Below are 26,969 nucleotides of genomic sequence, written 5' to 3' on the forward strand. Positions count from 1 at the left end.
ATCAGGTTGCTTAGACGCAGATGAAATAATGCCTGAAGCAGATGGGCAGTGCACAGAAGGTAGGGAGGAACCAGCAGGATCTCCTAGCTGGGAAGATGGTGCCTGTGCAGGAGGAGGAGGAAAAACACAGAAGGGAGGAAAAGAAGACAACAGTAGCATAGGGCAGAAAGATGATTTTTCCATTCTGCAAACATTCCAGGCTATTAAAAGAGCCAGATGCAGACTGTTTCAACCGTTTAATATGAATACGTCAGGTTTCATTGTACACTTCAAATGTTTTTATTTTATATAAAATTCTATCTTAGATGCCCTTCCTCAATCCCAAACTATCAAAGATAGGACCTGAATTTTTTAATGTGTCAAGACTGTATAATTTCACCCAAAAAATGTTTTGTCAAAAATGGTATGTCAGAGAACTACTTCTATTCATTCCACATGGTTGTAGTTTGTGTTCCTCCCTCTCCCCCCCCCCAAAAAAAATGATCTATGTCTAACTGTATGATTTAAGGAGTATAAGGACACTTGATGTCTCCACCAGTGGAAAGATGCTGGAAAGGAAGGAGAAGAGATAGAACTATCTACATGTGTGTTTAGAAGATAAACAGCAGCATACAGAGGGGCAGTGTCTATGAGACACATATGCTGGTAAGAGGGGCTTCTCTTGTTCTGTTACAGTGGGAAGCTTCCACACTGGAGCAAATCCAGATCCCCATCATATGATGATTGCTGTGGTTGTGAAGAGCAACACAGCTTGGGCTGGTTATCTCAATAGAACACAAGTTTTCACGTAGTGTTGAAACATGCAAAAGGCACTTCATGATTAAGGAGGAAGATACAGTCCTCAGCCCAGGGAGCTTGTTTGACTCGCTCCTGTGTAGTGATAAGCTGGGTTTAGGCTGCAGCTTCAACAGAAGCTGTAGAACTAGTCCTTGCCTCCAGGTAGGAGGCATATTGGTATCTCAATTACTCCTAATATATAGGAAGATCAGGGAAATCTCAGTGAATTCTGAGCAGAGGTTTATCCACAGACTAAGAGTGCTTCGTCTGGGATAGCCACATAGTAAAACCAGCGCCAGCAGCAGATGCACTGCTTTGTGTTTGCTGGTGATGTGCTGAGGCTTCTACCATTCCCTGTGCAACACAGAGAGCATCACTGGCAATTCCTCCTCCTGAGAGCCAGCTGAAAGCTCTTCAAGGGCTGCTCACAGGGCAAGCGTGGTCCAGCTTCTGCATTTCATGTCACAGCTTGCCTGTGAGTGGAGACACAGCCACGTGCAGGGTGCCACCCCTCATGTGCTCGGGGCTAGTCTGAACTATGGCTTTTCTCAGCACGTGTGCTTTTTCTTTTCCAAGCATACACGGTGGGATGGGGGGCTAAGAAGTGGGTTTTCCCATCTTTTCCTCCCAAGCAGCAGTCTCCAAAACAGCAAGGTGCAGAGGTATAACTGAAAAAAGCAACTCCCTTCTTGTTTTGCTCTTTGAGACTCTCCACAAGCAGTTCACCGAGCTCCTGTACCATGGGGCACGTGAAACAGGTGGAGGTAGCAAAGATGGGAATGAAGGGGGCTGCATCTCCCAGCTCTGCCGCCCCTCCATTTCACAGCTTCGATTCCTCAAGGATTATGGGATCAGCACAGGCTTCTGGCATCACTTTCTGTAAGTCAGACAGAGAAAAACAAGATGGTTAGGATCCTGGGTGGCTAGACCAAGGCTTCAAAGAGACCACCCGGCCAGAGGCTGGCTAATTCACAGTTCCCTGCTAGCGTGCAGAAATCCCCAAAGAAGAATCACCACCCTCAGAGAGTCCACCTGGTTCCCTCCTCCTTCTCTAGGCCCTTCTACTGCCCAGACAAGGGGCACTGGGGCAGCACGGTAGACCAAGAGTCCCACCTCCCTTAAGCTACTTGCTGTAGTCCTCAGGTCAGAGCTAGTTTACAGAAGCTGTACAGGCCCAGGTATCAGCCCCACAGCCAGCTCCCTAAAGACATCCCACTGTGACACAAGATCAGCCTCAAAGCAATGAAGCTGCAGATCCAGTTCCCTGGGCAAGGGAAGGAACTGGGAACTCCTCCTTCATGCCATGAGGCAGCACAGCATCTGTCCAAGCACCAGAGAGAACCTGCATCCTCTGCACCCTCAGGAGGCTCAGCACAGAAATTAGCTCCTCTCTGGCCTTGTTCTGGCATGAGCAAGAGCCTCTTCAACTCCCAGATTGCTGGTTCTTCTCATCTTCATATCTTTTCATCCCCACCCCCAATTCAGGGCTGGCATCCACTCCCACAATTCTCTGTCCCTAGTTAGGACTTACGACTGGGATAAATTCCACAGACTGGTGCAGATATGGCTTTCTTCAAAATTATTTACTCATATCTTAAAGAGTCATAAGAAATGAGGCAAACACACAAGTTTTTTTCTGCAGAGATCCTATAGAAAAATTGGCCTGATTACTTGAATCCTCCTACAATTTCTTCCCTTAAGATGGAGGGAGCTATAGATTCATTTACCAGAGGAAAAGCAAGGAACAAGGCTGCTGCCCAATTACCACCCTATCCTGGGTCACACGAAACAGCCAAACTTCTGCAATTCCAGTTCAGCCTTCCTGGGTGGAGCTTGGTGAACTCCTCTGCTCAGCCCTTCTGGGGTGTGTTAGGATTAGACTTCTCCTTCCCCCAGGGGATTTCAGATACCTCTCTTCAAGTTCGGATGCTGCTTACAGTGAGACGCCCCAGTTTTCACCGATTCAAAGACACCATGCAGACTTGTAGGGGTAAGTGTGGAGTCTCCCACAGCCTGGGCTCTGAGTTAACTCACTCTGGGGCAAGACAGACATCTGAGGCTGGAAGAGTCAGAGGTGCACAGGAAAGAGGTTCACATCCCCAGTGTGGTTCAAGAGAAGTCCAGGCAGCATGGAAGCAAGACATGCGAAACAGTTTCATTTTGAGTAGCCTCTTACACAAACTGCAGGTGAAAAGGTTTTACAGAGGTCAGCAGCAACATCCCAAAGCAGAGGAGTGAGATCAGGAAAGCTTCAAAGAGATGCCTGAAAGCAGAAGCCGGGAAGTACAAAGATGGAACTCCTACCAGCAGGAGGGCTGGGGGGGGATGCATGAAGTAGTGCCAGGAAAAATAAAGGCAAAGCTGCGCTTAGGCTTGGGAAACCCCACCAGAATGCATCATGGAAACATGATGGCAACGCTGCACAGGCTCCCCCAGCACCTCTGGGGTCTGAACACCACTCACCTGCTGTAGAGCTACAGGAAGATCAGCCAGCCTGCAGGGCTCCGCAGCCTCAGAAAAGGAAGGCTGCTCTCACAGCTGGGAGCCACAGCACTGTAAGAGGGTATGCAGATGTACTGCCCGTGGCTTTGGGAAGCCATGTAAGCACAGAAAGGGAGCAGGGAAGTCTGGGAAGCAGGGGACAGAATAAACACCATTTGTGCCTACTATGCAAAATTCCAGCAGGTTGTGGTTGTGGTTTTTTTTTTTTATTGGCAATATTTCATTAGAGAGTAAGCATGCTACAGCTTGCAAGGGACTCCAGTAAGCTGCTCAGGCTGGATGCTTGCCCTAATGCCTCTAAATCACACTGGCCTCAGGAGGAAAAAGCAACATGCTTTTGGCTATTCCACTGGGATCCATCGGATGCGTTTTTGCATCCAGGCAAACATACAACCAGTGAAAGAAGGTACTTAGCCCTGATGAAGTCCTGACTTACCCGGGACACAGTTTAAGGACATAGCAGAACTTCAGTCCTGTTTTAAAGAAATCACTTGCTGTGGCTGTATGCCTAGAGCAGGTCACTGGTCATCCAAAAATCATCCAGACAAAGGTTTTTAGTTTTACTACAATTCAAAAACCAGGACAAAGTCTGAAACCACTTTACTCCCTACTCTCTGCTATTGAGAACAGGTTCTTCACACACACACAAAAAAATAGTTTATCTACCACTACATAAGACCGGCACAAAATAGTCTCAAGTGCCCTGAGCACACATTAATCAAATTTGCAAGTTTCAAAGAGGCCTAGCAAAGCCCAGTTTGAACAAAAAGGCACTCCTGCCATTTTGGAATACTACACTCTATATGATAGCTGCTTTCTTAAAAATCAGCATACCCCAAGCAGGCATGCCCAGCTCATGCAGCTAGAGCTTCTCAACTACTCGGTCCCAAATCAACACCACACGTGTACCCTGCTAAAGCTGCCACAGACTGCAGCATGGGGACAGCTTCAGAAGCACTCAGCCTGGAGTCAAATCTTTCCCTGCTCGTGGGACTCTTCCTCACACTTGCATCAAAGCATGGCAGCTTCACACTTCCTGTAGCACATGCTCTTGGCTTAGCAAGATTAAGGCTGTTTTTCCCAACAGACTCACTCTGCTTTTGCCTGTTAGTCCTGTTGGCTGTGGCACTAAGTGATGCATACACTTGATGAACACCTTGAAAACCAAAGGGTAGCATGGTTAACTTCGCAGATCAGCCAGTCAGTGCGAAGCAGAGGACAGTGAGTAATAAAGCATTACACCCCAAGCAACAGCTGAGAAAATGCCAAGTGCCAAGAGATTCACAGATCAGCAAGCACAGAGGTTTAAAATTTTCAGGCATTCTTATACCAAAAGGCACCAACCCAATGACTCTTATCACTAGATGTTTTTAAACTTCCTTCTTGAAGTTGGCCACATGCCCTGGCTGTGATCAAAGCCAACTCTTTTACAGGGTTCCTGGTATCACTTCCAGCCAAGAATATGGACTATAAAAATAATGTCAGAGAAGAGCCTCCAAATGCCTGCCTCCTCTCACCCAATAACCTACTGACAATTCAGTTCTCCATCTGTCCCAGCATCAGGCTTTGCCTCGCCGCATGTAGCTGAATCCCTATGCCCTTATCTGACACGAGTCTGGTGGAATCTCCACACTGTTCTTGAAAGCTATCTTGTCTTTCTTCTTAGGTGGGTACCCAAGGCAGCCAGAAGGATTCTCAGTACTCCGAGTCACGCCCAAAAGTGCCATTGGCTTGGTGCCTGTGCCACCCGTGAGCGTTCACAGAAGCAGATTAGTGCGATTGTCCTACCTTTGTGTATGAGCTAGTGAGCAGGAATAGGAATTGGTGGGGTTAGGGTTACGAGCTACAGTCCCATAATCCATGATCTGATTGCTGCCTTGGAGTCTCTGTAACAACAGCCACAAGTCACCATCCCAGAAAAGTAGGGAGGCAAGTAGGGAGGGAAACGGAAGAGGGAGAAAATAAAAATAAAAAAGGAACAGGCAAAGGAAGAAACCAGTAAAATCACCCAAGCATGTGTAAGGCAGCTGTGCCATGTAGAAAAGCTCCAGTACCTGAGTCTGTCAGAGCTCTCCACAAAGGCAACAAAGGCAGCACACAATGCCCAAGCCCAGCTGGCTGCTCCCTGAGGCACCCATGTTAGTACAGAACCCCAGATTCAGCCCATCTTCAGTTGGTCGAGCCCCTAGGGTTGTTTTTAAGTTTGAGAAGTACCCAGGTGAGCCATATGGAAGCCACACTTGGAGGTATGGTGGGGTGTCCATCATGGACTTCCTCAGAGCATGACTCCTCAGGAGGAAGAAGCTGCCAGTGATGTTTTTGACTGAGACATGTTACCTCACACATATCCCTCTAGTTCTTACTGCAGTCAGTTCTAGAGGCTTTTAGGATTATAGAAATGACACCTGTATCATCTTTGCTCTGGTCTCAACACCCTCCCCCCTCCAGCAGCAAGCTCTTACAATTGCATTTATACTACAAATGGCTTAAGCAAAAAGCATACAAATAATCTGTTGAGAGAAGTGTCTGACAAGGGGAAAGGACCTCACTACTACTAGGCATCACGTTTGCTGCCAAAGGACACTGATATTTCCTGGGCCTTGCACATACATGTTATGAATTAACTCACAGTTCCACCAGCACCTCTAATTACCACCCTGCTGCCTCAGGGCTTGTGGAGGATGGTTTGGTCTTGCAATTCATCTTCTGCCTTTGGCTTCAGCACTGTTTATCAAGGATACAAGCAATGTGGCATATATCAAAACAGGCTGGTCTTTACCCCAGCTCAGCTTAGCTAAGTGTGTTCCAGTTAGCCCCATTCATGTCAGGGTTTTGGGAGAGCAGTCTAGCAGACTAGCAGTCTAGCTTGGTCCCATAGACCACGATGCTCACCATTGCTAAAATCAGCCAAAGTTTTAAGCCTCAGAGCAGAAAAAAAAGCAGGAATTCTTTTTAAGTTGTGACAATGAGGTAGGGACTCCTTTACCCAAACAAGAGAAATTTTGCAGCCTTTCCCCCGCATCTGGTCTGGAATTACATGTGCAAGAACTAATCAAGACAGCATCAATTCCCTTTACTTATCCTACCCTCTGTGTTTGTGCTCAGATAGTTCAGTAAAAAGAAATAAAAAATAAAAATAAAATAAAAATTTAAAAGCATATATTTTGTAATTGAAAATCCACCTTCTTGAGTGGAGCAGCCGGTTGGGGCAGAGCTGCTTCTTGGACCTTCTGATCAGTCTCCAGATCGGACTGGTTAGATTATCTGGAGGAAGGCAACACTGTCTTCTGAAAAAAGCTGACTTGAGCCAGCAGAGAACTGAGCTTATGCACTTTGCTAGTCATGGTCGCTGGTGGCTTCATGAACGTTGAGTGGACATCTCTGCTAATATCCTAGAAGAGGAGTCCAGAGCAATAAGGAAAAGAGCCTCAAACAACCACCAGTCCCCTCTCTTTCCCTGCAGGGAGAGCTTTTAAGAGTATCCACTGCAATTAGTTCACCAGAGGCCCTCTCACACATGCAAACAGCTGCATAAATTGCACAGAATGCCCCAGGGACATCATACCCTGAGCTCGGGTGTGCACATACGAACTAGCAGCCTTGTCTTCAGCACTGTGCAAACTGCAGAGAACCAGGCTGCTCCAGCCCTCGCTTGGGCACCTAACTTCCTCCAGTCCCATACACTGAACCCCACTTGGCAGCTGAGGATAGGGAGTAAGAGGAATAACCTGCCTCCCTAGGGGCCTGGAATAATAGTTACCCAGCTCCAAACAAGGGCAGAGCACTGGAGGGCTCAGTGTGTTGTCAGGGGAGGCAAGCAAGCACAGTGCTGCCATACATCTGACTCTAGCCACTATGAAGATGTGTGAAGCCCTACAGGCTCCCAGAGCCTAGAGATTCTGCCTGACATTAGCAGTAAGCAGACAGAGGCCCCAGCAGCTGGCAGAGCTGGGATTACAGCCACCTGTCTGAAAACGCCAAAAAGGAGCTTCCCCACAGGCTGGGCAAGAAGCTGCAGGGTAAGAGAAGAGAATCACAGCTGCTATCCTAACTCACAAAGGGCCAGCCCCATTCCTAAAAGGACAGTGGCTGGGTGTTGTCCTGAGCTAATAGCAGGGGCACAGCAGGGATCGAAGAGGGGTTTACTCACTGTCTGTTCATTGTCCAAATTGGCCCGCTGTCTTCGGAGATCAGCCTTAATGAATGCTGGGAGAGAGGGAAGAAGAGAGATGTAAAGGTAGTTAAGTGACCATGCAGAGCCCAAATCCATTTTCCCAGGACTCAAAGGGGCAAACAGAGGCCCCAGAGGAGACAGGAGTGTGTTATGGTGAGCAAGGGAAACCCCTCTCCTGGGTAAGGCAGAGAACACTCCTGGAACAGGCAGGATAGAGACTCCTTATTGGAGCATGTGCAAGGTGCATCTTTGAGACCCCAGCCAGCAGTCAGGGCAAGAAGCCTTGGATCTTCTTTGTAACACAGACCAGCTGCTTAAAGAAGCACAGCAGCATGGCTATGGGACTGCTGTGGGACTCCTGCCCATTCCGGCAGGCACCACTACACACAAAAGCCCTTCAATTCGTATGCCAAGCCCAAGGGGAAGAGTCACAGCAGAGGAACACTGACAAATTTAATTACCTGTCATAATAGTCCCCAGAAACAGGAAGGAACAAAGAAGGATATTTCCTGCCTTCGTCCCAAAGCGATCCATGATTTGCCCTTGGCCGATGGTGAAGGCAATACCAAAAATCTACAAACAAAGGCAGTGTCAAACTTTACTGTTACTGTAAAGCAGTCTGAACAGCTTCCCAGCTTTACTAAAGTATCAGAGCACACAAGCCAGCCAAGCTGTTAGCCTAATAAGGCTAAAGTTTGGTTATAAACACATCCAGAGGCACCTCCTTGCAGCTGATGGGCACACAGGTGACCCTTAAGGCTTGAATCCCATCTCTCACTGGAGAAGAGACACGTCCTAGGCTGTCACGAGCAATATTGGAAAAAGCAAGGATGACTGGCATCATAATGGATTTTCCTAAGCAGAAATAGAATGGGTGCCACTAGAGAAATGCTGCGAGGAACATCATTCAACGAGTCAGGTCCTGGGGTGCTTAGATCTGCAGTACATTACAATAATCATGGACAAGAAATAGGAGTTAAGGCTGGGAACTATAATTTAATCTCTCTGCCTATAAAGAGGGAAGCAAAGGGAAAACAGCACACCTACCTGTGCTGAGACATTAAGGAGCCCTGATGATGTTCCTTCCGATTCTGGGTAAGTCAACTCTGCAGCAAACTCAAAGCCCAGGGGAAGGTATCCTGTCATGAAAAACCTGTAGAAACGCACAGAAAGGAAGACTCAGCAACTGTCAGAGCGAAGACTGAAAAGGCACAGTGTAGCCTATACATTGGGATGCTTCACAGGATGTTTCCCCCAGCATTGTCACAGCCCAGGCAGCTCTCTGACTCCCTCACCGTGGCACAGATCTTCTTTCTACTCAGAAATAACTTTGTCCACAGCCTCAAGGCACAGAGCCAGGCCAGCAGGGAGCTGCCAGTTGCTACAAGAACAAGGCATTAAAAGCAGCATCTCCCACAAGTAACGCTAAGTGGCATCACCCCATGCACAGTCAAACAGCCACCCAAGCCCACATGCTTTTCACTCCTGCCCACCAGTCACCTATGTGGTTGCGGTACCACTCGCTTCCCAAATGTTTTCACTTGAGCAGCTGGAACATTTAAGGCAGCTGCAGCTGAGCAGGGCCACACTAATGTTGGTGACTAATGAAACATGTACAAGAAAGAGATGGGGAGAGCATATAATTTTGTCTTTAAACCACACAGGAGCCACACACAGGCTGTGGCCCTCCCCAATCCCTCCTGCACCATGAGCTCTGCCTCCCTGCTCATTCCCCAGCAGCTCACAGGTAGAGATGAACTTACCCCAGCATGCCTGCAGTCACAAAGACCACCCAGAGGTGGCCTAGGCTCAGAGTGAAGGTGTAGGCTATCATTCCCACCAGAGACATGATATAGACGACTAGCGTTGTCTGTCTGCAAGAAAAAGTAGAGTCAGGGCTTTATGTAATCCAGTCCTCCTATTCTTTTCGCCCACACACCTTGGCATAGTTTGTGCAGCACATGGACAAAAAAAAAAATAAAGTTGTGCAGCTCTCTGACACCCTTACCTCAGACAGAGGAACTGGACTGACAGAGAGCACAGAAGTGCCTGCACACACAGCAAGGCAGCAGGAGAAGCAGTAACATGAGCTAGGAGTTTTCACATCCCTACCTCATGACCAGGGGCTTTGGTCCCTGTGGGGTTGGGGAACTGGCATCACATTTATTGGGAGGCATCTATGAATTTAAGAAGCTCCGATCCTACTACAGGCTGACAGGTCCCTGGTCATGTACTGTACACACCTCTTGGGGAGAGGACGAGGGCCAAATAAAGAGATCGTTAATCTTTCTTGGACACGCTTACTTATAAGCAGTAGCCAAGGGAATCGAGCACTTCCAAGCAGGGAAGCAAAGGGAAGAGATGACAACACCGCTACAGTGTTATGGGCCTGCATTTTTCAGTGCTATCCCCTCCTTTCTGTGTTGAAACTGCCTAGTGTACTTGGAGAGGTGACGTGCAAGCCAGATTGCTTTCACAGGCTCACCTTCAAGCCATGGGAGTGTTTATCATCAGGGCTAGTGCCAGTCCCACAGCCTGCAGCAGCAGCTAAGCCACAAGCTCTCGTCTCCGGGCAGAAGGGACAAAGCAGCCCTGTGCCCAGGAAGCACGCCAGGCAGATCCTGGGAACAGCCAGCCCTGCAGCCTGGCCAGGCTGAGGAATGTCAGCGGGGTCACTGCTGCAGGACACACACAGCAGTCCAGGCCAGCCTCTCCAGAACTGAAATGTTAGCAATTGTCATCCCTGACTAGACACCAAGGAACGCCTTCCCACATCCAAAAAACAAGGCTCTTTATAGTGCAGGAGGTAGGAAGCAGCTCTTCACCGTACATCATTTTGGGAACGAAGGAAGGAAAGGTAAACCCTTTACCTGACTGAAATTCCACCAGCATCTTGATAGCAGAACATTTACCAGAGTTGACAAAACCTTTTGGCCATTGTCTTTTAGGAAGAAGTTAAATGTATAACCACAAGCTACTTGTGTACTTTCTACCAAATTTTAGTCTTAATCCACTAAAGAACGTGTTTGGTATCAGTTCCTAGATTTCTACTAAAGAAACTAAACCTCAATCTATTTTCACTTTTTTTTTTCCTTTTTAATGCAAATGACCACCGTCAAAAATGCAACCCCAAACAGTATTGTATTGTATAATAAAATATTTCCAGTTCACTGAATTACTGCAGATAAAACCAGAATTTTCCAGCTAAGGTTCTGTCCTCCCTTACTGCTTCAATAACAGAAATCAGCGAGGTCCATGTCATATGTCAATTCTTATCTAAATACAGGCTTGAGAAGCTAATTTCAGACTTCAACTATCGATCTATACTTACAAAGGTTCACCAGACACATTTAATGTACTGAGAGGCTAAACAACAGTTTGAAAGACTCAGAGAAGTTAGAAAGCAGTCCCAGAAAGTGAAAGAAGCAGGTAAAAGCCTTTTTCTGCTTAATACGGGTTGCTCAGATATCTCCTTTGAGTTCTTATGCCTCCCATCCCTTGACAAGCAGCTGTGGAGGAAAAGAGCTGACCAGGAGAAGAGCTCAAGGCTAGAATTACAGCTCCCTGGGCTGCACGGCCAAGTTTGTATTGGGTGCTCCTTCCATAAACAGGAGTCTCCAAACTACAGAGCAGTCAGTGGTAAAATACAGCGCAGAACTCCAAGAGGTGGCTATGGCCCTAAGAAGCTTAGTCTCTGCCAGCAGGGACAACTTGGCACACTTTTTTTTTTTTTAATTTCCTCCCCACAGCCAGTTTTGGACTCAGCACAGAGCTCTTAGGATAGTCCCAGAAAATCTCATGCAGTCTCCTGGGCTTATGATTCGAGTATTCCAAGCGATTTGTATCTGATTCACCCTGTTGTGACAATTGCACTTGGCCCCTCATCGTCAGGCAAAGGTGATGAATGAGTTAGTGACCAGATGTGGTCAGGACTTTGTTTCATAATGATACTCTGTCTTTAGTCAAGCTGCAAGAAAGAAGTTCCCAGAACATGCAGCCCCCACACACACCGAGAGCTAGCACAGGCAGGCTCCTAGGAGCAGGCAGCTCTTGAAGGTGTTCTCCAGAACTAAGTGGGTGACCAAATGGAGAAAATTGTTTTTATCTTGCCATGGGTACCTTGTCTACTGCACATAAACTGGCTCTAGGAGGCTATGAACTTTCCCCACTGAGCCTCATTAGGCTCCAGCAGGAAAAAAAAAAAAAAAAAAAAAAAAATCGACAGACCCTTGTGAAAGAACAAGACCGCAGGCTTGAGTGCTGTGGAAATCACACACCAAGAAGTGCCCTGAAGCCATGCACCTGCTCCCCACAGTCCCTAACTGGGACTGGAACAGACAGCCTGACCCAAACTCCTGCTGCAGGAAACAGCCACAAGCACACAAGCAGACTTCTGCTAAACCAGACTTCAGCAAGACCCTGCTCCCCTGAGCATAGCCCTGATGACAAAAAAGGAGATTTGGCACCCAGAAGTCCAAGCAAGACCCAAAATTTTGAACAGGGTTTAACTGAGGCACAGCTAGACACGGGTTCATAGGGAAACAAAGAAACCCCTGGGGAAAGATACCAAGGCAGAGCATTTTTCAGGAAGTGGCCTTTGTCACCAAGTCACTAGAGGACAAAGAAGAATGAATGCTCTGTGGCCCTCAGGGCACCAGCACATGGAAGAATGCCCAGTTTTGCTTGATAAGCCTCATATCATAGTCATAGATATCTTATGGAAGAGATAAAAACACAAAGGAGGAGCAGATTCTCAGAGGACATTCACACAGCATTGTGATGTTTTTAGCAACCTGTTGCCATGATGGCCCTACAGGGACTAATCATTATTGTCTGGAACAGGTACCACCTGTCTCCTTAACAGGCTGACTAGAGCAGTGGGAGCAGGCTGCAAGTTACCCCTCCTGCTGCATCACCTTAGGACAACTGGGGTTGACTACCTCTGTGCTGTGAGGTGTGGGAAGGCAGCCCAGCCCACCAACCCGGAACCAATGCTACAAAGGCACAAGCTGCCAAGTCTCTGTGGCAGAGCCAGAAGGAGATCTGTGAAGGAGATGACACGCTTGTCACTTAGGTGAACCTAAGCCGCCCTGACGTTCATCTCCCCTCCCAGCCACATTCCCTACCCTTCTGGAGAGGCAGATTAAAGAGCTCACACAAGGGACTGTGAGAAAAGAGAGACCTCAGAGGAAAAAAAGCCAGCCAGGGCCAGCACCAGCAGGGGACAGGACTGAGATGGAGAGCACAGCTCCCACTGTTCAGCTAACTTCAGAGGAAGCCCTAGAGTAAGGCTTTGGTGGGCACCTGCCGCCCAGCCAGGGTCAACTCACCACAAATAGGCATGGCCCAGCCAAGCCATGTCTCACAAGGTCACTTGGATGAGGAAAACCAAAGGGACAGGATCACAGGGGATCGGAGCTGCGAAAACACTATAGTCAAGCAACATCTGAAGCAACAAATGAACAAGAGGCAGGGGGAGGCCACAGCCATGTGCTATGGCTTTAGCTGCTCACTGGAATGTTGTGTGCAGCTCCAGGGCACTCCTCCATATGGACTGGGGTGAGAGACGGCCTCCACAGGCTTTGCTATGAGGATGGCACATTCCAGGCTGTGCAAGACCCCAAACGAAGGCCTGGTCCCTGTACTCCCAGAAGGATCTCACTGCGGAAGACACTGAGGTGTTAGATGCTGGAGAAGGGAAGAATTGAAGAGGGCTGGTTTGGTTTTCACCGCCCCCTCATCCTCCCTCTGGCACTCAGTTTTATGCCACTTTGTTCCTGTATGAAGGTCACAAAAAAAGGACAGCCTTGGTAAATTACTTACATAAGACATATGTCATGACAGGGTGAAGGCATATCCACTACACAAGGACTAACCTGCAAAAGGGCTACAAGAAGACGACCCAAATTGCAGGCCAGACTAGGCTGAGAGAGCACTCCACTTCCAGTGGAAGAGACCCAAGTGCCCTATTCTTCAATATCCCCAAGTCCTTCCTCCCCCTCCCAAATTTTAATGCACTTTAGGCCTATACAAACATAAATTTAAAATGCCACTTGGGGTCCTGTGCCTAGTCAATGGAGAGAGATGGGTATTTCTGACATCTTGCCTTACAGAGGTGCAGCGATGACAGCAGACAGCACCGTCTGGAACCAGCTAGACCCAAGACCACGTGAACATCTCTTTGGCCACACTTTGCTTTTAAGGGCAAAGTGCTGATTAATCCTGTCCCCAAACCTCTGGTTCTGAGCCAGATTCCCCTACAAATATCAACATACCCAATAGTCTCCAGGTGTCACAATTCCATCTATCCTCTTAGCCAAGAACCTGAAGGGTGTACATGGAGCCCTACTTAATGTGATGTCAAAACGTGTCCTTTTGAAGCAGTGGGCTGTTCTTAACAAGCCACCACCTCAGTTCTGGGACTGTTCACTCGTCACAACGTAACTCACGTATTTGTATGGGCCAAATCTGTGCCTGCTAATTCTAAACATATGAACAGCACAGGGGCTGCTGTAGGGACTTGCCTGCCAAATAATAGCAAGAATGCAAGGCCATTTGGTGCCTGAGCATGACAGATGGGGAAAGCCTGACTTAGCACAGCTTCACCCTTTCAAGGAACTGCTGATGGGACAGTAAAGATCAAACACGCATGTAGAGCTCTGCAATTCCTTCTGTTATTAACCTCCCCCTGCTCCCCTCAATCACAGCTGGATCCCATTCACTTGCTTCCCTCTCTCCCTAAAAAAAAAGGACTTGACATCTTTCCTTCCTGATTTTCATGTGCTTACCATTTTGCTCCTGACACTGCCTGAGCAGCAGAGGGAAGGGGGAGGGTACCTACCTAGAACATCTGGCATCTTGACAGTTTTTTTAAATAGACTTTTAAATGGGGCTAAATAAAGACTCTGTAGCACTCAAAATTTTTGCTAGTTCCACAGAAATCCACTTTGTGGGCGGCAATGGAGAAGAAATTCTTAGCAGTGTTTTTCCTCACCTAAGGCTAAATCTATTCCCAGATAGTCCCTGGGGTCTGTAGGATAAATTCCACAGGTGCCATAGCTGCATTTTTCTGCACTCTCAGCAAGCTCTGCCCAGCTATGTGGTCCCCCTCCAAGCAAGCAGGGGACAAATCCAGGAATTTTTTTTCCCCCACCTCTCCCATTCTGCCAAATTTCAAGTCAAGAACTTTGCGTGAGCCACAAAGTTCCTCAGCACTCGTGCTGCAACCTAGCTGGGAGAACCAGGAAGACCATCTGCCCTGGCAGTGGTAGTTGAGGCTATCTTACCATTAGACCTGGACTGGAAAGACACACAAGCTCCATTGCACAGTTTGCTGGGGCAGTTCCTAGCAGCTGTGTTTCTATTTCCCAGGACTGCCGAACGAGAACCACTCAGCGGCACACAGTGATCTAGAAACAGCAACAACAACCTGCCTGTCTCTGTATTACTCATCTGCTCCTCTTCCCCAGCACCCCCAGGAGACCTCAGCTACCATTCTTTCTTGTTAGAGAAGCCCATTTTCTCTCTGGTTTTGATCCCCAAAGTACCAGCTAGTGCCAGAGGCCACTTCAGAAGATGCAAGCCCACAGCTAGCCAGATTCATCTAAGCTGCTTTTCTGGCCCAAGATACCAGGTAGGATAATGGCGGTGGGACTCCCTCAGGTGAAAAGCTGCTGCAAGGACAAGAACTCCAAAGTTGCTGTCTGCTCATCACCAGCACATCACCAGTAAAGCCCCCTCTCACTCAACCCAACCAACAGGTTATAGCACAGCTCTGAAAGCCAGCAGGGAAACTAATAAGCTGATTACACGGACCCCAATATAAGACATGAGAGGCATTCTTCATCCCCCAGGACACCCTACAGAAGTCTGTCAGTGAGATCTGAGTTCCTGAGGACTGGGAGCTGCAGGACACCCACATACTCTTATCCCTTTGCAGATAGCAGGGTATGCTGGCCAGATTCACCTTCCCAAGCCACTAGGCAACAAATCCAGAATCATCCACGCACAGCCCCAATACCCCTTATGCTTGCCCTAAATATAGCAACATGCCTGCACACAATGCCTCTGGGCACCAGATTCAATGTGCCTTTCATTAAGCTGGACAAAGATTCACAGAAGCTGGTTTGTAAGGGCTGAGAAATAGTCTGGTACAGTCTTGATTCTGCTTGTGCCAAGAACTCTCTCATCCCTGACAGCTGCTGGACCATCTCATCCTCTCCCTGTGCTTCCCTAGGGACTAGAAACAGACCTTGTATGGGACCAGTGCAGACTAACACCACACAGCTCCAAACGTCACTTTAGACTAAATGGATTTTGAAGAACTGTATTTTTCTTCCTACAAGCCCTCCCAATGATTCAGTCGTTGGACTGCCAAGTTGCAACTGCACGAGGTTGCTCCTTGTATGGGGGAAGAGCACATTCCCTAGGGGGACAGAGGCAAACAAGGGACTTACTTGTATGTTTTGGTTCTGTCCAACCAGATGCCGGAGATCAAAGCCCCAACCATCCCCGACAGTACAATGGTGAGTCCAATCCTGCCAGCATTCACCTCCTCCCCCTGTGGTGAGACACACACACACTCACACAAATGCAGAAGCTAAGTCATATCCAACAAGAAGCAAAGTGCAGGGAACCCTGAGAGGAAGACACACCAAAGTTAGTGTCCCATACGTGTCTTCTGCTGGTAACACACTACTAGAACTAACCTTTGCAAGAACAGTTTTGGACCCACTGTGAGCCAATACAGTGTCCTGTTCTGGCCCACAAAGAAAAGTGGTTTGTCACTTCTCTCTGAGCCAGCCCAGAGAAAAAAGTGAACACCAGCCAGCGTGAACAGACACTCTCAGAGGAGTCAGCATAAACCCTGTGACGCTTGCTGTCTAATGTTAGGATTTGGGCCAGATTGACCAGGAAATACTGGGACCCCCTATAAGGCAGCACAGAAAGGACCTCTCTGACCCACAGCCCCAGCAGTAAACTCTAGAGTAGCTCAGCTACTGAGGTACCCCACTCTTCTGCCACCAGAGCCTGAGTGTGGGCAGCCTCCTGGTTCATATGTTCCAGTAGAAATCACTGTCAGGAACATGGTGGAGGCAGTTGCTGGAAGAATTTCTCGGAAGAACATGCTGTCATTTAGGGTGTAAGAGAGCTGTCTTCACTGGAACTCACCAGCTTCCACACAGAGTGGGGTAAAGAACTAAAGGAACCCCTGCCAGCCAGCCAACTTGTGCCAGAGCCAGCCAGAAGTGCTGTGGCATTGCATTTCTCACAGACACTCCTTTGGCAGTCAGCACCAGACAACAGAAAGCATCAGAGGACCTTGAGGGTTGGATGCACTTACTGGGTAGTGATGGATCACCATGCGGTTCAGCAGAGTGGACAGGGCGTAGAAGCAACCTGTATTCAGACCTGAGAGGGGGATAAAAATGCAGCACATTCAGAGCCTGCTACTCTCCTCCTGGGTAGTGAAAAGGTAGAAACGCAGAGAGAGAGATCTTCGGGAGCAGTGATCCATAATACAGCTGCCAAGTCTCAGGAGAGCCAGACAGACTGGCTAGACATAGGTTACTGAGAGAAGGACAAGTACACCTGGATCTCAGCATGCAGGAGGAAGCACCCTGTAGTTTCAGGGTGGTTCTTACCTTAGCAACTAGAGGAAGGGCTGTGCAGATTTCTGGTACTAAAAGGCCTTTCAAGTCCTGCATAGGGTCTCAACCCTTCCTCACAGCCAGATCCATTTTTAGCATTGGAGTTTTCTCCTCTTCCCAGCCAAGATAATATACTAGAAAAGCACCTGCCTCATCATCACACCTTTAACAAAGATCTGAGATTCAATTAACACCAGTGCCACTGACCTATGTGGTTTCCTTCCAGAGAAAAGCCTCCTAGCACTGTCCCTGCTGAGAGCCAGTAAAAAACATCGTCTCCAAGCCAAGAAACACCAGAAGGCAAGTAGGAGCAGGGTTGATGGTGAAGCACAGACAGCACTTCCCCCAGGCACCTGCTGTGTGTGTCTGCATGGGAAAAGTCTTGCATTTTAAAAGATACCACTGATGCCTAAAAAAAAAAAAAACAACTGTGAAAGTAATTGTCTTTCTGAAAGGGAAGTTAGATTAACTGTTACAGGCATCAGCCACCTGGTGAAGGTTTCTCAGTATCACCCAAGGTGAGAATGGAAACCGTTGGGGTGATACTGGTCAAGCCCCGTTCAGACACTCTGCTCCAGCTTAGATACAACTCTGGTTGAGTTAAACGCCTTCCCAAAGGGGACAAAACCCAAAAGCTTTCATTATAGTAGACAAGAACAGCCACATGGGCGCTGGACCAGCAGTACCCCAACGGCTACACTCTCACCTTGGGTGATACTGAGAAATCTTCCCCAGGTGGATGAGGTCTGTAACAGTCAGCGCAACTTTCTTCTCAGAAAGTCATTTACATTTGCAGTTAGTTTCTCTTCAAGGCTTCAGTGATCCTGATGAGGGGAGGGATGCAACACAGATTTCACCACTTCAGCTCACATCTATAGGCTCCATAAGGAGACATGGGTTTCAAAAAACTCTGGCACAGCTGCCTGAAATCCTGACAGAACGGATACATGTCAAGTTCCCACTTCCTACTTTTCTTCTGTCAGCCTCAGCTAAAAGCAGAAACATCGCAATAGAGAAGTGCAGTCTAGCAGGCAGAGTTTTGAGAAAGGGAACAAAACCCTGAGGTCCCCTAACCCTGAAGTCCTCCAGCTCCCCTGTCCCCGAAGTACTCAGCACCATCCCTGTACCTAGTCCTGTCCACTAGGACATTGGATACCCATTGTCCTGCACAGATCCTGAAGCGCTGAGAAGCCTCAAGATCAGCAGCTGGAGGGGACATCACACTTCATTCACACGCCGTCTCTGATAACATTAAGCGGATCTTCATGGCACAGAGAACAGATGAAGAATCTTACGCAAGTGATCCCAAATAAGCCAACTGCCTGTAACAACACTCCCTGCTCCAAAAAACGTGTCAAAGGGTTACAGAAGAGGCTAGTAAGTTGTGTGACATGCTCTTTAGGCGGGAGGAATCTGTCAGTCCTTTCCAAGAGTTACTCAAAAAGGCTGGAAATTCCAGCAGGGCCAGCAGCCAGGGAGTGAGGTGAACAATCAGAGATTCCACAGCAAGGAGGAGCCCTCCAGCCTTGAAAGCTGGCTCTTTGAAACACTTAGAATCATAGAATCATTCAGGTTGGAAAAGACCCTTGGGATCATCAAGTCCAACCATATACCCTACTATACAAAGTTCTCCCCTAAACTATATTCCCCAACAACGCATCTAAATGACTCTTAAACACTTTCCGGGATGGTGACTCAACCACCTCCCTGGGCAGCCTATTCCAGTGTCTGACCACTCTTTCTGTGAAGAATTTTTTCCTAATGTCCAGTCTAAACCTACCCTGTTGCAGCTTGAATCCATTCCCTCTTGTTCTATCGCTAATTACCTGTGAGAAGAGACCAGCACCAACCTCTCTACAGTGTCCTTTCAAGTAGTTGTAGAGAGTGATGAAGTCTCCCCTTAGCCTCCCCTTCCTCAAACTAAACAGTCCCACTTGGCTAAGGCTTTTGTGGGCTGTTTTGCCAAAGTCACCTTCATCCTATCTCCATCTCTGGGGCACCCTGCTCACTAGGAGACACCACAAACTGCAGTGCCAGGACATGGGAACATGGCAGATCAGCACCATCCCTCTACCCGCTACTGCTTAACTTCAAAGCTGAGCATAAACATGGAATGATCATTTGTGTCCCTCTGCTTCTTGCCCAGCCAAGAGGCCAAAAGCCTTTTGGGGACAGCCAAACACTGCTCTGGCAGCTCATGCTGCCAGTACACCAGCTTCACAGCAGCTCTGTGATACATGCAATTTCCAAGAGAGAGAAGGGCCCCTGCTCCCAAGCTGGGCAGAAAGCGATGTAGAGTTGGCAGTAACACTTGGCACCAGAGTCAGGCAAAATATTCTAAGAATCAAGACAATGTGCTGAATTTGCATTTGTGAGGGCTGGAAAAAGTTGTGGGCATTTCACATGTCACAGTTGCTCAGTTAATTTTCTCTGTGAATTACAGCTGTTTGAATGCTCATAAAAGAGGCAAGGGTTGTTTCCAATGGGCCAGTGCCCATTTGCACATGCAGATGAGGAAAATCAGAACTAGTAGCTGGGAGAAGGACATCTGAAGGTCCAGTCCCACCCAATTCACTAGCTAGTTGCCATGGTTTGCTTGTAATGAGCTGTAGGTGAACATTTTTGAGACATCACAGTGCCTCCTCACTTTTACAGAAGCTAGAAAGGGGAAGTCTATTGCCTACGGCTCCAAAAGGAACTACCTCCAAAGAGGAAGTTTATTGCCTATTGCCTTAGACTAGAACCTGAGTCTTCTAAAGCTAAGCAGCCTATTGCCTACATGCCAGACTATTGGTCTCCCTCTTCTTCACACTCATAATCCTCCAGGACAACAGATCTCACTGCCCTGCATCCTCCTTGCTGCCCCATCACCTTTTCAAAGGCTGATTCTCTGGGGCTGTCTTTACCAGTCTTTCCCACCCTGTTCTGCCTACTGCCTCCCAGTAGCAACATCCTCTCCAGTGCAAAGCCCAACCCAATACACTTGGAGTTTCTTAATGCCCACACCATGGTATGCCTCAGCTTTATAGAATTGACATCGGCAGCCTTTGGGAAAAAGGTTTTCCTGAAAAACAGTTCACTAGCACAAAGCCACTGTGCCACCAATGTTTCCAGCACTGCAAGTCCTATCACAGGAAAGGACTTGGCAGCTGCTGGGAATATCAAGACCTTAAAGGTCTGTAGACCTGATTTGACCAGGCCCTCATTCCTCCTACAGCCAGGGGAGACGAACAAGCAGTAGGTTTCCCCTTCTCTCCCCTGACACACACTATGCTAATACAAAATCAAAGGGAGGCTGCAGGTATCTTCATGTTCACTAGGTAGGATGACTCAGTTGGACTCATGTAGGTGCAGATGTCATAAATCTCAGCCAACATAACTTTTGACTTGACTAGGAAAAACTGTCCCCTTTTTAAAGCCAGACTAGTTTAAAAAAAAAAAAAAAAAGAAGTTTCACTGTATAGTTCCCTCTCTGAATAACAGTCACCATCTCAAGTCAAGCTGAGACTGACGTGAGGCTGACACAGAAAGGGACAGAATAAATGCATCGACCAGCAGGGAGACTGAATTATGAGCCACTGAACAGCCTTTCCACATTGTTTATGACAGCCAGAAGGGAATTATCCCAGGGAGGTCAAATTCTAAAGCTGCTCTTCATACTGAGAGGCCTCCTCTCTCCTTTAGGACTTGTTTATGCCTATTAGAACAAATGATTTCCCCTTTCTTTTCCCTAAAGTGAAAGTGCAAACTGAGCAGATGATACAATCCAACTTTTAGATACAGCTTGACTGACAGTTTTTTTTCTATCTCCACTTTCTGAGATGACATCGTGTACTATGAAAAAAAAAGACAACCGAAAACCCAAACCAAACCAGCAGCTGCAACGCAAACTAGCAGAGCTTAAGGGCAATCTGAGAGGGGCATTTCTAGAGTGCTACTGCACCAAAAAAGAATAAATTTCAACAACTCCAAAGACCATTAGCACCCTCAGCAGGTACAAAGCCACCATCTCACTCTCTCCAACCTGGCGACTCATCCACCAGGTCCCTTAGGCAGAACTGCTGTCAGAACTTGCAGCCCTATTTAACTTTCCCCCTGAGGAGCTTCCACATCAAGCTGGTAGGAAGCGATGACTGCAGTCCCCGCAGACTAGCTGGCTACAATACATCCTATTATGTAGCCAGGCATAGACCACAATGGCCTTTCTGCTAAAGAGAAAAGTACTTTTCCATATGACAATTCAGCATCGGGAACAAATTCAAGACATCACACTGCCCTCAGAGAAACAGACCAAGACTGCTGAAGAGAGGCGAGCAGCAAACCCAGTGTGCAAGGACAGATGGCAAAAGAAGATGTTCTCCAATCCTTCCTTCCATTTGCCTCACAGGGGCTGCCAGGGAAGCTGACACAGTCTGCACATCTGCACGCTCCACATGACCTCCGCTGGGACGCCTGGCAGCCATACCCTTGCCTTGGGAAAGGACTGTCACCCAGCACTGTGACTTGCACTCAGACACAGCTCCATAGATTTCTTAGGCTAGCACTTAGATTAGGTCATTGCAAGTAACTAACTGACTAGAAAAAAGGACAACAGGATAAGGAAATCCCCTGAACAGAAAACAGTCAAAGACCAGGAGAACAGTGGTGGAGGTACATTGTCCTCTGTGCGCTTGCCTTGCTTTTGTTCTTCCCTAGGCATCTGCTTGTAACCCCTGCTGGAGATTACTGGGCTAGGAGGACTCCTGGTCTGTGACAGCACAGCCAGCCCTTTGCTCCCCTAAAACAACTCAAGCCAGTTACTGTCCCAACAGAGCATGGAGAGGGAGGGAGAAGCTAAACATGTCTAGCAGTGATAACTGCACAGAAGAAAGGCCAGACCTTACCATAAGTGACCATAAGCAGCAGAAAGTTGGCATTACGGAGCAGACGGAGGATTGACTGCACGTAGGAATACTCCTCTGGCGGTCTTGACTGGATCAAGGCCTGAGCTCGGCTCGGCGGGTGCAGGGGCTTCTCCTTGAAGACTGAAACCAGACACAAAGTAGAGCTGTTTGTAACACTGCAATCGGTCAGCCTGAGCACATGCTGTGGGTTGAGACATTTAAGGGACAGCAGAGGGGCTAGTAAAACCAAGTGCAACCAGAGGGTTTAGTAAAAACAAAACACACCATCACCCTTAAGCTTTGATCTCCACACATCCAGGAATAGAAAAGAACAGGGTCTCTCCAACATAACTCCTGTGATGGGGGAGGCACCTTGTTTTCAATTAGCTTTTTGTGTAGACAGTGTCTGGCAGCAACAAGATAGTTCTCAGAACTAATAATGCCTTTATCTCCAGGATGATGGCCTGCCAGCTGCAAAAGAGTTGCATGCAGTTACAAATGTAGAAGTGGAATGGGAAAAGCCAGCTGGCATTACATGGAACTTGGCTGACAAGCTCTGCTCTCCAGTGAACTTGTCAATCTTTCATGCTAAAGATCTGACTTCCACTTCACATGTTAAGCAGTGGAATGGCACCTCTGGTGTCCTGCTACTGCCCTTAAGGCTTCCTTCTTTCCACTTATAACTGGTTACTTTTTTCATCCTAGGAACAGCTTGTTCCTGTAACGACAGATAACCTGCCTCTTTCTCCCTACCCTTAAGAGGTAGTCAGGTCCAAGACATAACCCAAGTCCCTGCACCCTGTTTGCAGGCAAGATGACCGTGAACCTTGGAAGATTTCTACTGGCTTTTAAAGGACTTACTCATGCCAGGGTTTTATTACACAGGCAATCAAAGGATGAACTGAACAATTTGGCAGGCTCACTCACAACCTCTTGTACTCCCTTTTACACGTGATGTTCATCAATGGCTTGAAGCAGCAAGATATGGTATTGCACGACCCTGTGAGCTGCCTTCTAGGACTCATCCCCAGATGACCTCCCTGGCCTGTTTCCTAGCACACTGGCCCCTCACACACAGGATGATCTTTTCAATCCCACCTGGTTTCATGTGCACTCTCCCACCTCCTTACCTATAACAACCAGGATGAACAGGGCTGTTGCCACACCCGCAGTTATGAAGAACATGATGCTGATGTGATAGGCCAACTTCTCCACATCCTCCACATTGGGAACCAGAACTGGAGGGACCAAAAAGCCCACAGCGATGCCAAGCTGAGGAGAGAGAAGGGATACACAGAGGTGTGACACAAAACCACAACACTGCCACCACCCCACGGCTCAGCTCCCTGATGACCAGTAAGGGCTCAACTGAGCCTAATCCAACTTCACAACCAAGGTGAAAATCTTTACCACCCAATAATTAAGACATAAAAGCTAGCTACCCATTGCAATTGGGCCATAAGAGAGGTCCCCCCCCACTGCACTCACAATTGTCAGGACATTCAAGACAAGCTTCTACAACAGAATTGAGCAGAATGAATACCTCCGTCAAAATGGAGGTCTTGCTTCCCCTGTCCTCCCCCAGGCATGTATGTTCCTGTCCACGCACACACCCCCCTCCTTATCTTGCACCTGCTCTGGTCCTGGCCTAATCACCTGGCAATCCACTTTTGTTCATTAAAAATGGCAGAAAACAGACCACCAAAACCCGCCACAATTCTTTGCTGGGTAAAGGAGTTGAACCAATTTATTTTCCAGCCAGGTCCCCAAACCTCTGGTTCTGAGCCAGATTCCCCTACAAATATCAACATACCCAATAGTCTCCAGGTGTCACAATTCCATCTATCCTCTTAGCCAAGAACCTGAAGGGTGTACATGGAGCCCTACTTAATGTGATGTCAAAACGTGTCCTTTTGAAGCAGTGGGCTGTTCTTAACAAGCCACCACCTCAGTTCTGGGACTGTTCACTCGTCACAACGTAACTCACGTATTTGTATGGGCCAAATCTGTGCCTGCTAATTCTAAACATATGAACAGCACAGGGGCTGCTGTAGGGACTTGCCTGCCAAATAATAGCAAGAATGCAAGGCCATTTGGTGCCTGAGCATGACAGATGGGGAAAGCCTGACTTAGCACAGCTTCACCCTTTCAAGGAACTGCTGATGGGACAGTAAAGATCAAACACGCATGTAGAGCTCTGCAATTCCTTCTGTTATTAACCTCCCCCTGCTCCCCTCAATCACAGCTGGATCCCATTCACTTGCTTCCCTCTCTCCCTAAAAAAAAAGGACTTGACATCTTTCCTTCCTGATTTTCATGTGCTTACCATTTTGCTCCTGACACTGCCTGAGCAGCAGAGGGAAGGGGGAGGGTACCTACCTAGAACATCTGGCATCTTGACAGTTTTTTTAAATAGACTTTTAAATGGGGCTAAATAAAGACTCTGTAGCACTCAAAATTTTTGCTAGTTCCACAGAAATCCACTTTGTGGGCGGCAATGGAGAAGAAATTCTTAGCAGTGTTTTTCCTCACCTAAGGCTAAATCTATTCCCAGATAGTCCCTGGGGTCTGTAGGATAAATTCCACAGGTGCCATAGCTGCATTTTTCTGCACTCTCAGCAAGCTCTGCCCAGCTATGTGGTCCCCCTCCAAGCAAGCAGGGGACAAATCCAGGAATTTTTTTTCCCCCACCTCTCCCATTCTGCCAAATTTCAAGTCAAGAACTTTGCGTGAGCCACAAAGTTCCTCAGCACTCGTGCTGCAACCTAGCTGGGAGAACCAGGAAGACCATCTGCCCTGGCAGTGGTAGTTGAGGCTATCTTACCATTAGACCTGGACTGGAAAGACACACAAGCTCCATTGCACAGTTTGCTGGGGCAGTTCCTAGCAGCTGTGTTTCTATTTCCCAGGACTGCCGAACGAGAACCACTCAGCGGCACACAGTGATCTAGAAACAGCAACAACAACCTGCCTGTCTCTGTATTACTCATCTGCTCCTCTTCCCCAGCACCCCCAGGAGACCTCAGCTACCATTCTTTCTTGTTAGAGAAGCCCATTTTCTCTCTGGTTTTGATCCCCAAAGTACCAGCTAGTGCCAGAGGCCACTTCAGAAGATGCAAGCCCACAGCTAGCCAGATTCATCTAAGCTGCTTTTCTGGCCCAAGATACCAGGTAGGATAATGGCGGTGGGACTCCCTCAGGTGAAAAGCTGCTGCAAGGACAAGAACTCCAAAGTTGCTGTCTGCTCATCACCAGCACATCACCAGTAAAGCCCCCTCTCACTCAACCCAACCAACAGGTTATAGCACAGCTCTGAAAGCCAGCAGGGAAACTAATAAGCTGATTACACGGACCCCAATATAAGACATGAGAGGCATTCTTCATCCCCCAGGACACCCTACAGAAGTCTGTCAGTGAGATCTGAGTTCCTGAGGACTGGGAGCTGCAGGACACCCACATACTCTTATCCCTTTGCAGATAGCAGGGTATGCTGGCCAGATTCACCTTCCCAAGCCACTAGGCAACAAATCCAGAATCATCCACGCACAGCCCCAATACCCCTTATGCTTGCCCTAAATATAGCAACATGCCTGCACACAATGCCTCTGGGCACCAGATTCAATGTGCCTTTCATTAAGCTGGACAAAGATTCACAGAAGCTGGTTTGTAAGGGCTGAGAAATAGTCTGGTACAGTCTTGATTCTGCTTGTGCCAAGAACTCTCTCATCCCTGACAGCTGCTGGACCATCTCATCCTCTCCCTGTGCTTCCCTAGGGACTAGAAACAGACCTTGTATGGGACCAGTGCAGACTAACACCACACAGCTCCAAACGTCACTTTAGACTAAATGGATTTTGAAGAACTGTATTTTTCTTCCTACAAGCCCTCCCAATGATTCAGTCGTTGGACTGCCAAGTTGCAACTGCACGAGGTTGCTCCTTGTATGGGGGAAGAGCACATTCCCTAGGGGGACAGAGGCAAACAAGGGACTTACTTGTATGTTTTGGTTCTGTCCAACCAGATGCCGGAGATCAAAGCCCCAACCATCCCCGACAGTACAATGGTGAGTCCAATCCTGCCAGCATTCACCTCCTCCCCCTGTGGTGAGACACACACACACTCACACAAATGCAGAAGCTAAGTCATATCCAACAAGAAGCAAAGTGCAGGGAACCCTGAGAGGAAGACACACCAAAGTTAGTGTCCCATACGTGTCTTCTGCTGGTAACACACTACTAGAACTAACCTTTGCAAGAACAGTTTTGGACCCACTGTGAGCCAATACAGTGTCCTGTTCTGGCCCACAAAGAAAAGTGGTTTGTCACTTCTCTCTGAGCCAGCCCAGAGAAAAAAGTGAACACCAGCCAGCGTGAACAGACACTCTCAGAGGAGTCAGCATAAACCCTGTGACGCTTGCTGTCTAATGTTAGGATTTGGGCCAGATTGACCAGGAAATACTGGGACCCCCTATAAGGCAGCACAGAAAGGACCTCTCTGACCCACAGCCCCAGCAGTAAACTCTAGAGTAGCTCAGCTACTGAGGTACCCCACTCTTCTGCCACCAGAGCCTGAGTGTGGGCAGCCTCCTGGTTCATATGTTCCAGTAGAAATCACTGTCAGGAACATGGTGGAGGCAGTTGCTGGAAGAATTTCTCGGAAGAACATGCTGTCATTTAGGGTGTAAGAGAGCTGTCTTCACTGGAACTCACCAGCTTCCACACAGAGTGGGGTAAAGAACTAAAGGAACCCCTGCCAGCCAGCCAACTTGTGCCAGAGCCAGCCAGAAGTGCTGTGGCATTGCATTTCTCACAGACACTCCTTTGGCAGTCAGCACCAGACAACAGAAAGCATCAGAGGACCTTGAGGGTTGGATGCACTTACTGGGTAGTGATGGATCACCATGCGGTTCAGCAGAGTGGACAGGGCGTAGAAGCAACCTGTATTCAGACCTGAGAGGGGGATAAAAATGCAGCACATTCAGAG

The 26,969-nt window shown here is 48.0% G+C and overlaps 1 protein-coding gene across 1 annotated transcript in view; it reads right to left on the reverse strand.

The window, feature by feature from the left end:
- Window positions 1-221: 221 nt before the first annotated feature.
- FLVCR2 (feline leukemia virus subgroup C cellular receptor family member 2) overlaps window positions 222-26,969 on the reverse strand; it is a 52,244-nt gene continuing 25,496 nt past the window's right edge. Inside the window, exons 5-10 of the mRNA XM_014942019.1 lie at window positions 25,981-26,084; window positions 9,217-9,327; window positions 8,501-8,606; window positions 7,915-8,026; window positions 7,430-7,485; window positions 222-1,654 (exon numbers count right to left, since the gene is read on the reverse strand). Coding sequence (XP_014797505.1) covers window positions 1,598-1,654; window positions 7,430-7,485; window positions 7,915-8,026; window positions 8,501-8,606; window positions 9,217-9,327; window positions 25,981-26,084 — 546 coding nt within the window. The 3' untranslated portion in view covers window positions 222-1,597. The remainder of the gene's footprint in view (window positions 1,655-7,429; window positions 7,486-7,914; window positions 8,027-8,500; window positions 8,607-9,216; window positions 9,328-25,980; window positions 26,085-26,969) is intronic.

This window comes from Calidris pugnax, unplaced genomic scaffold, assembly GCF_001431845.1.
Source record: "Calidris pugnax isolate Ruff unplaced genomic scaffold, ASM143184v1 scaffold56, whole genome shotgun sequence".
NCBI lineage: Eukaryota > Metazoa > Chordata > Aves > Charadriiformes > Scolopacidae > Calidris > Calidris pugnax.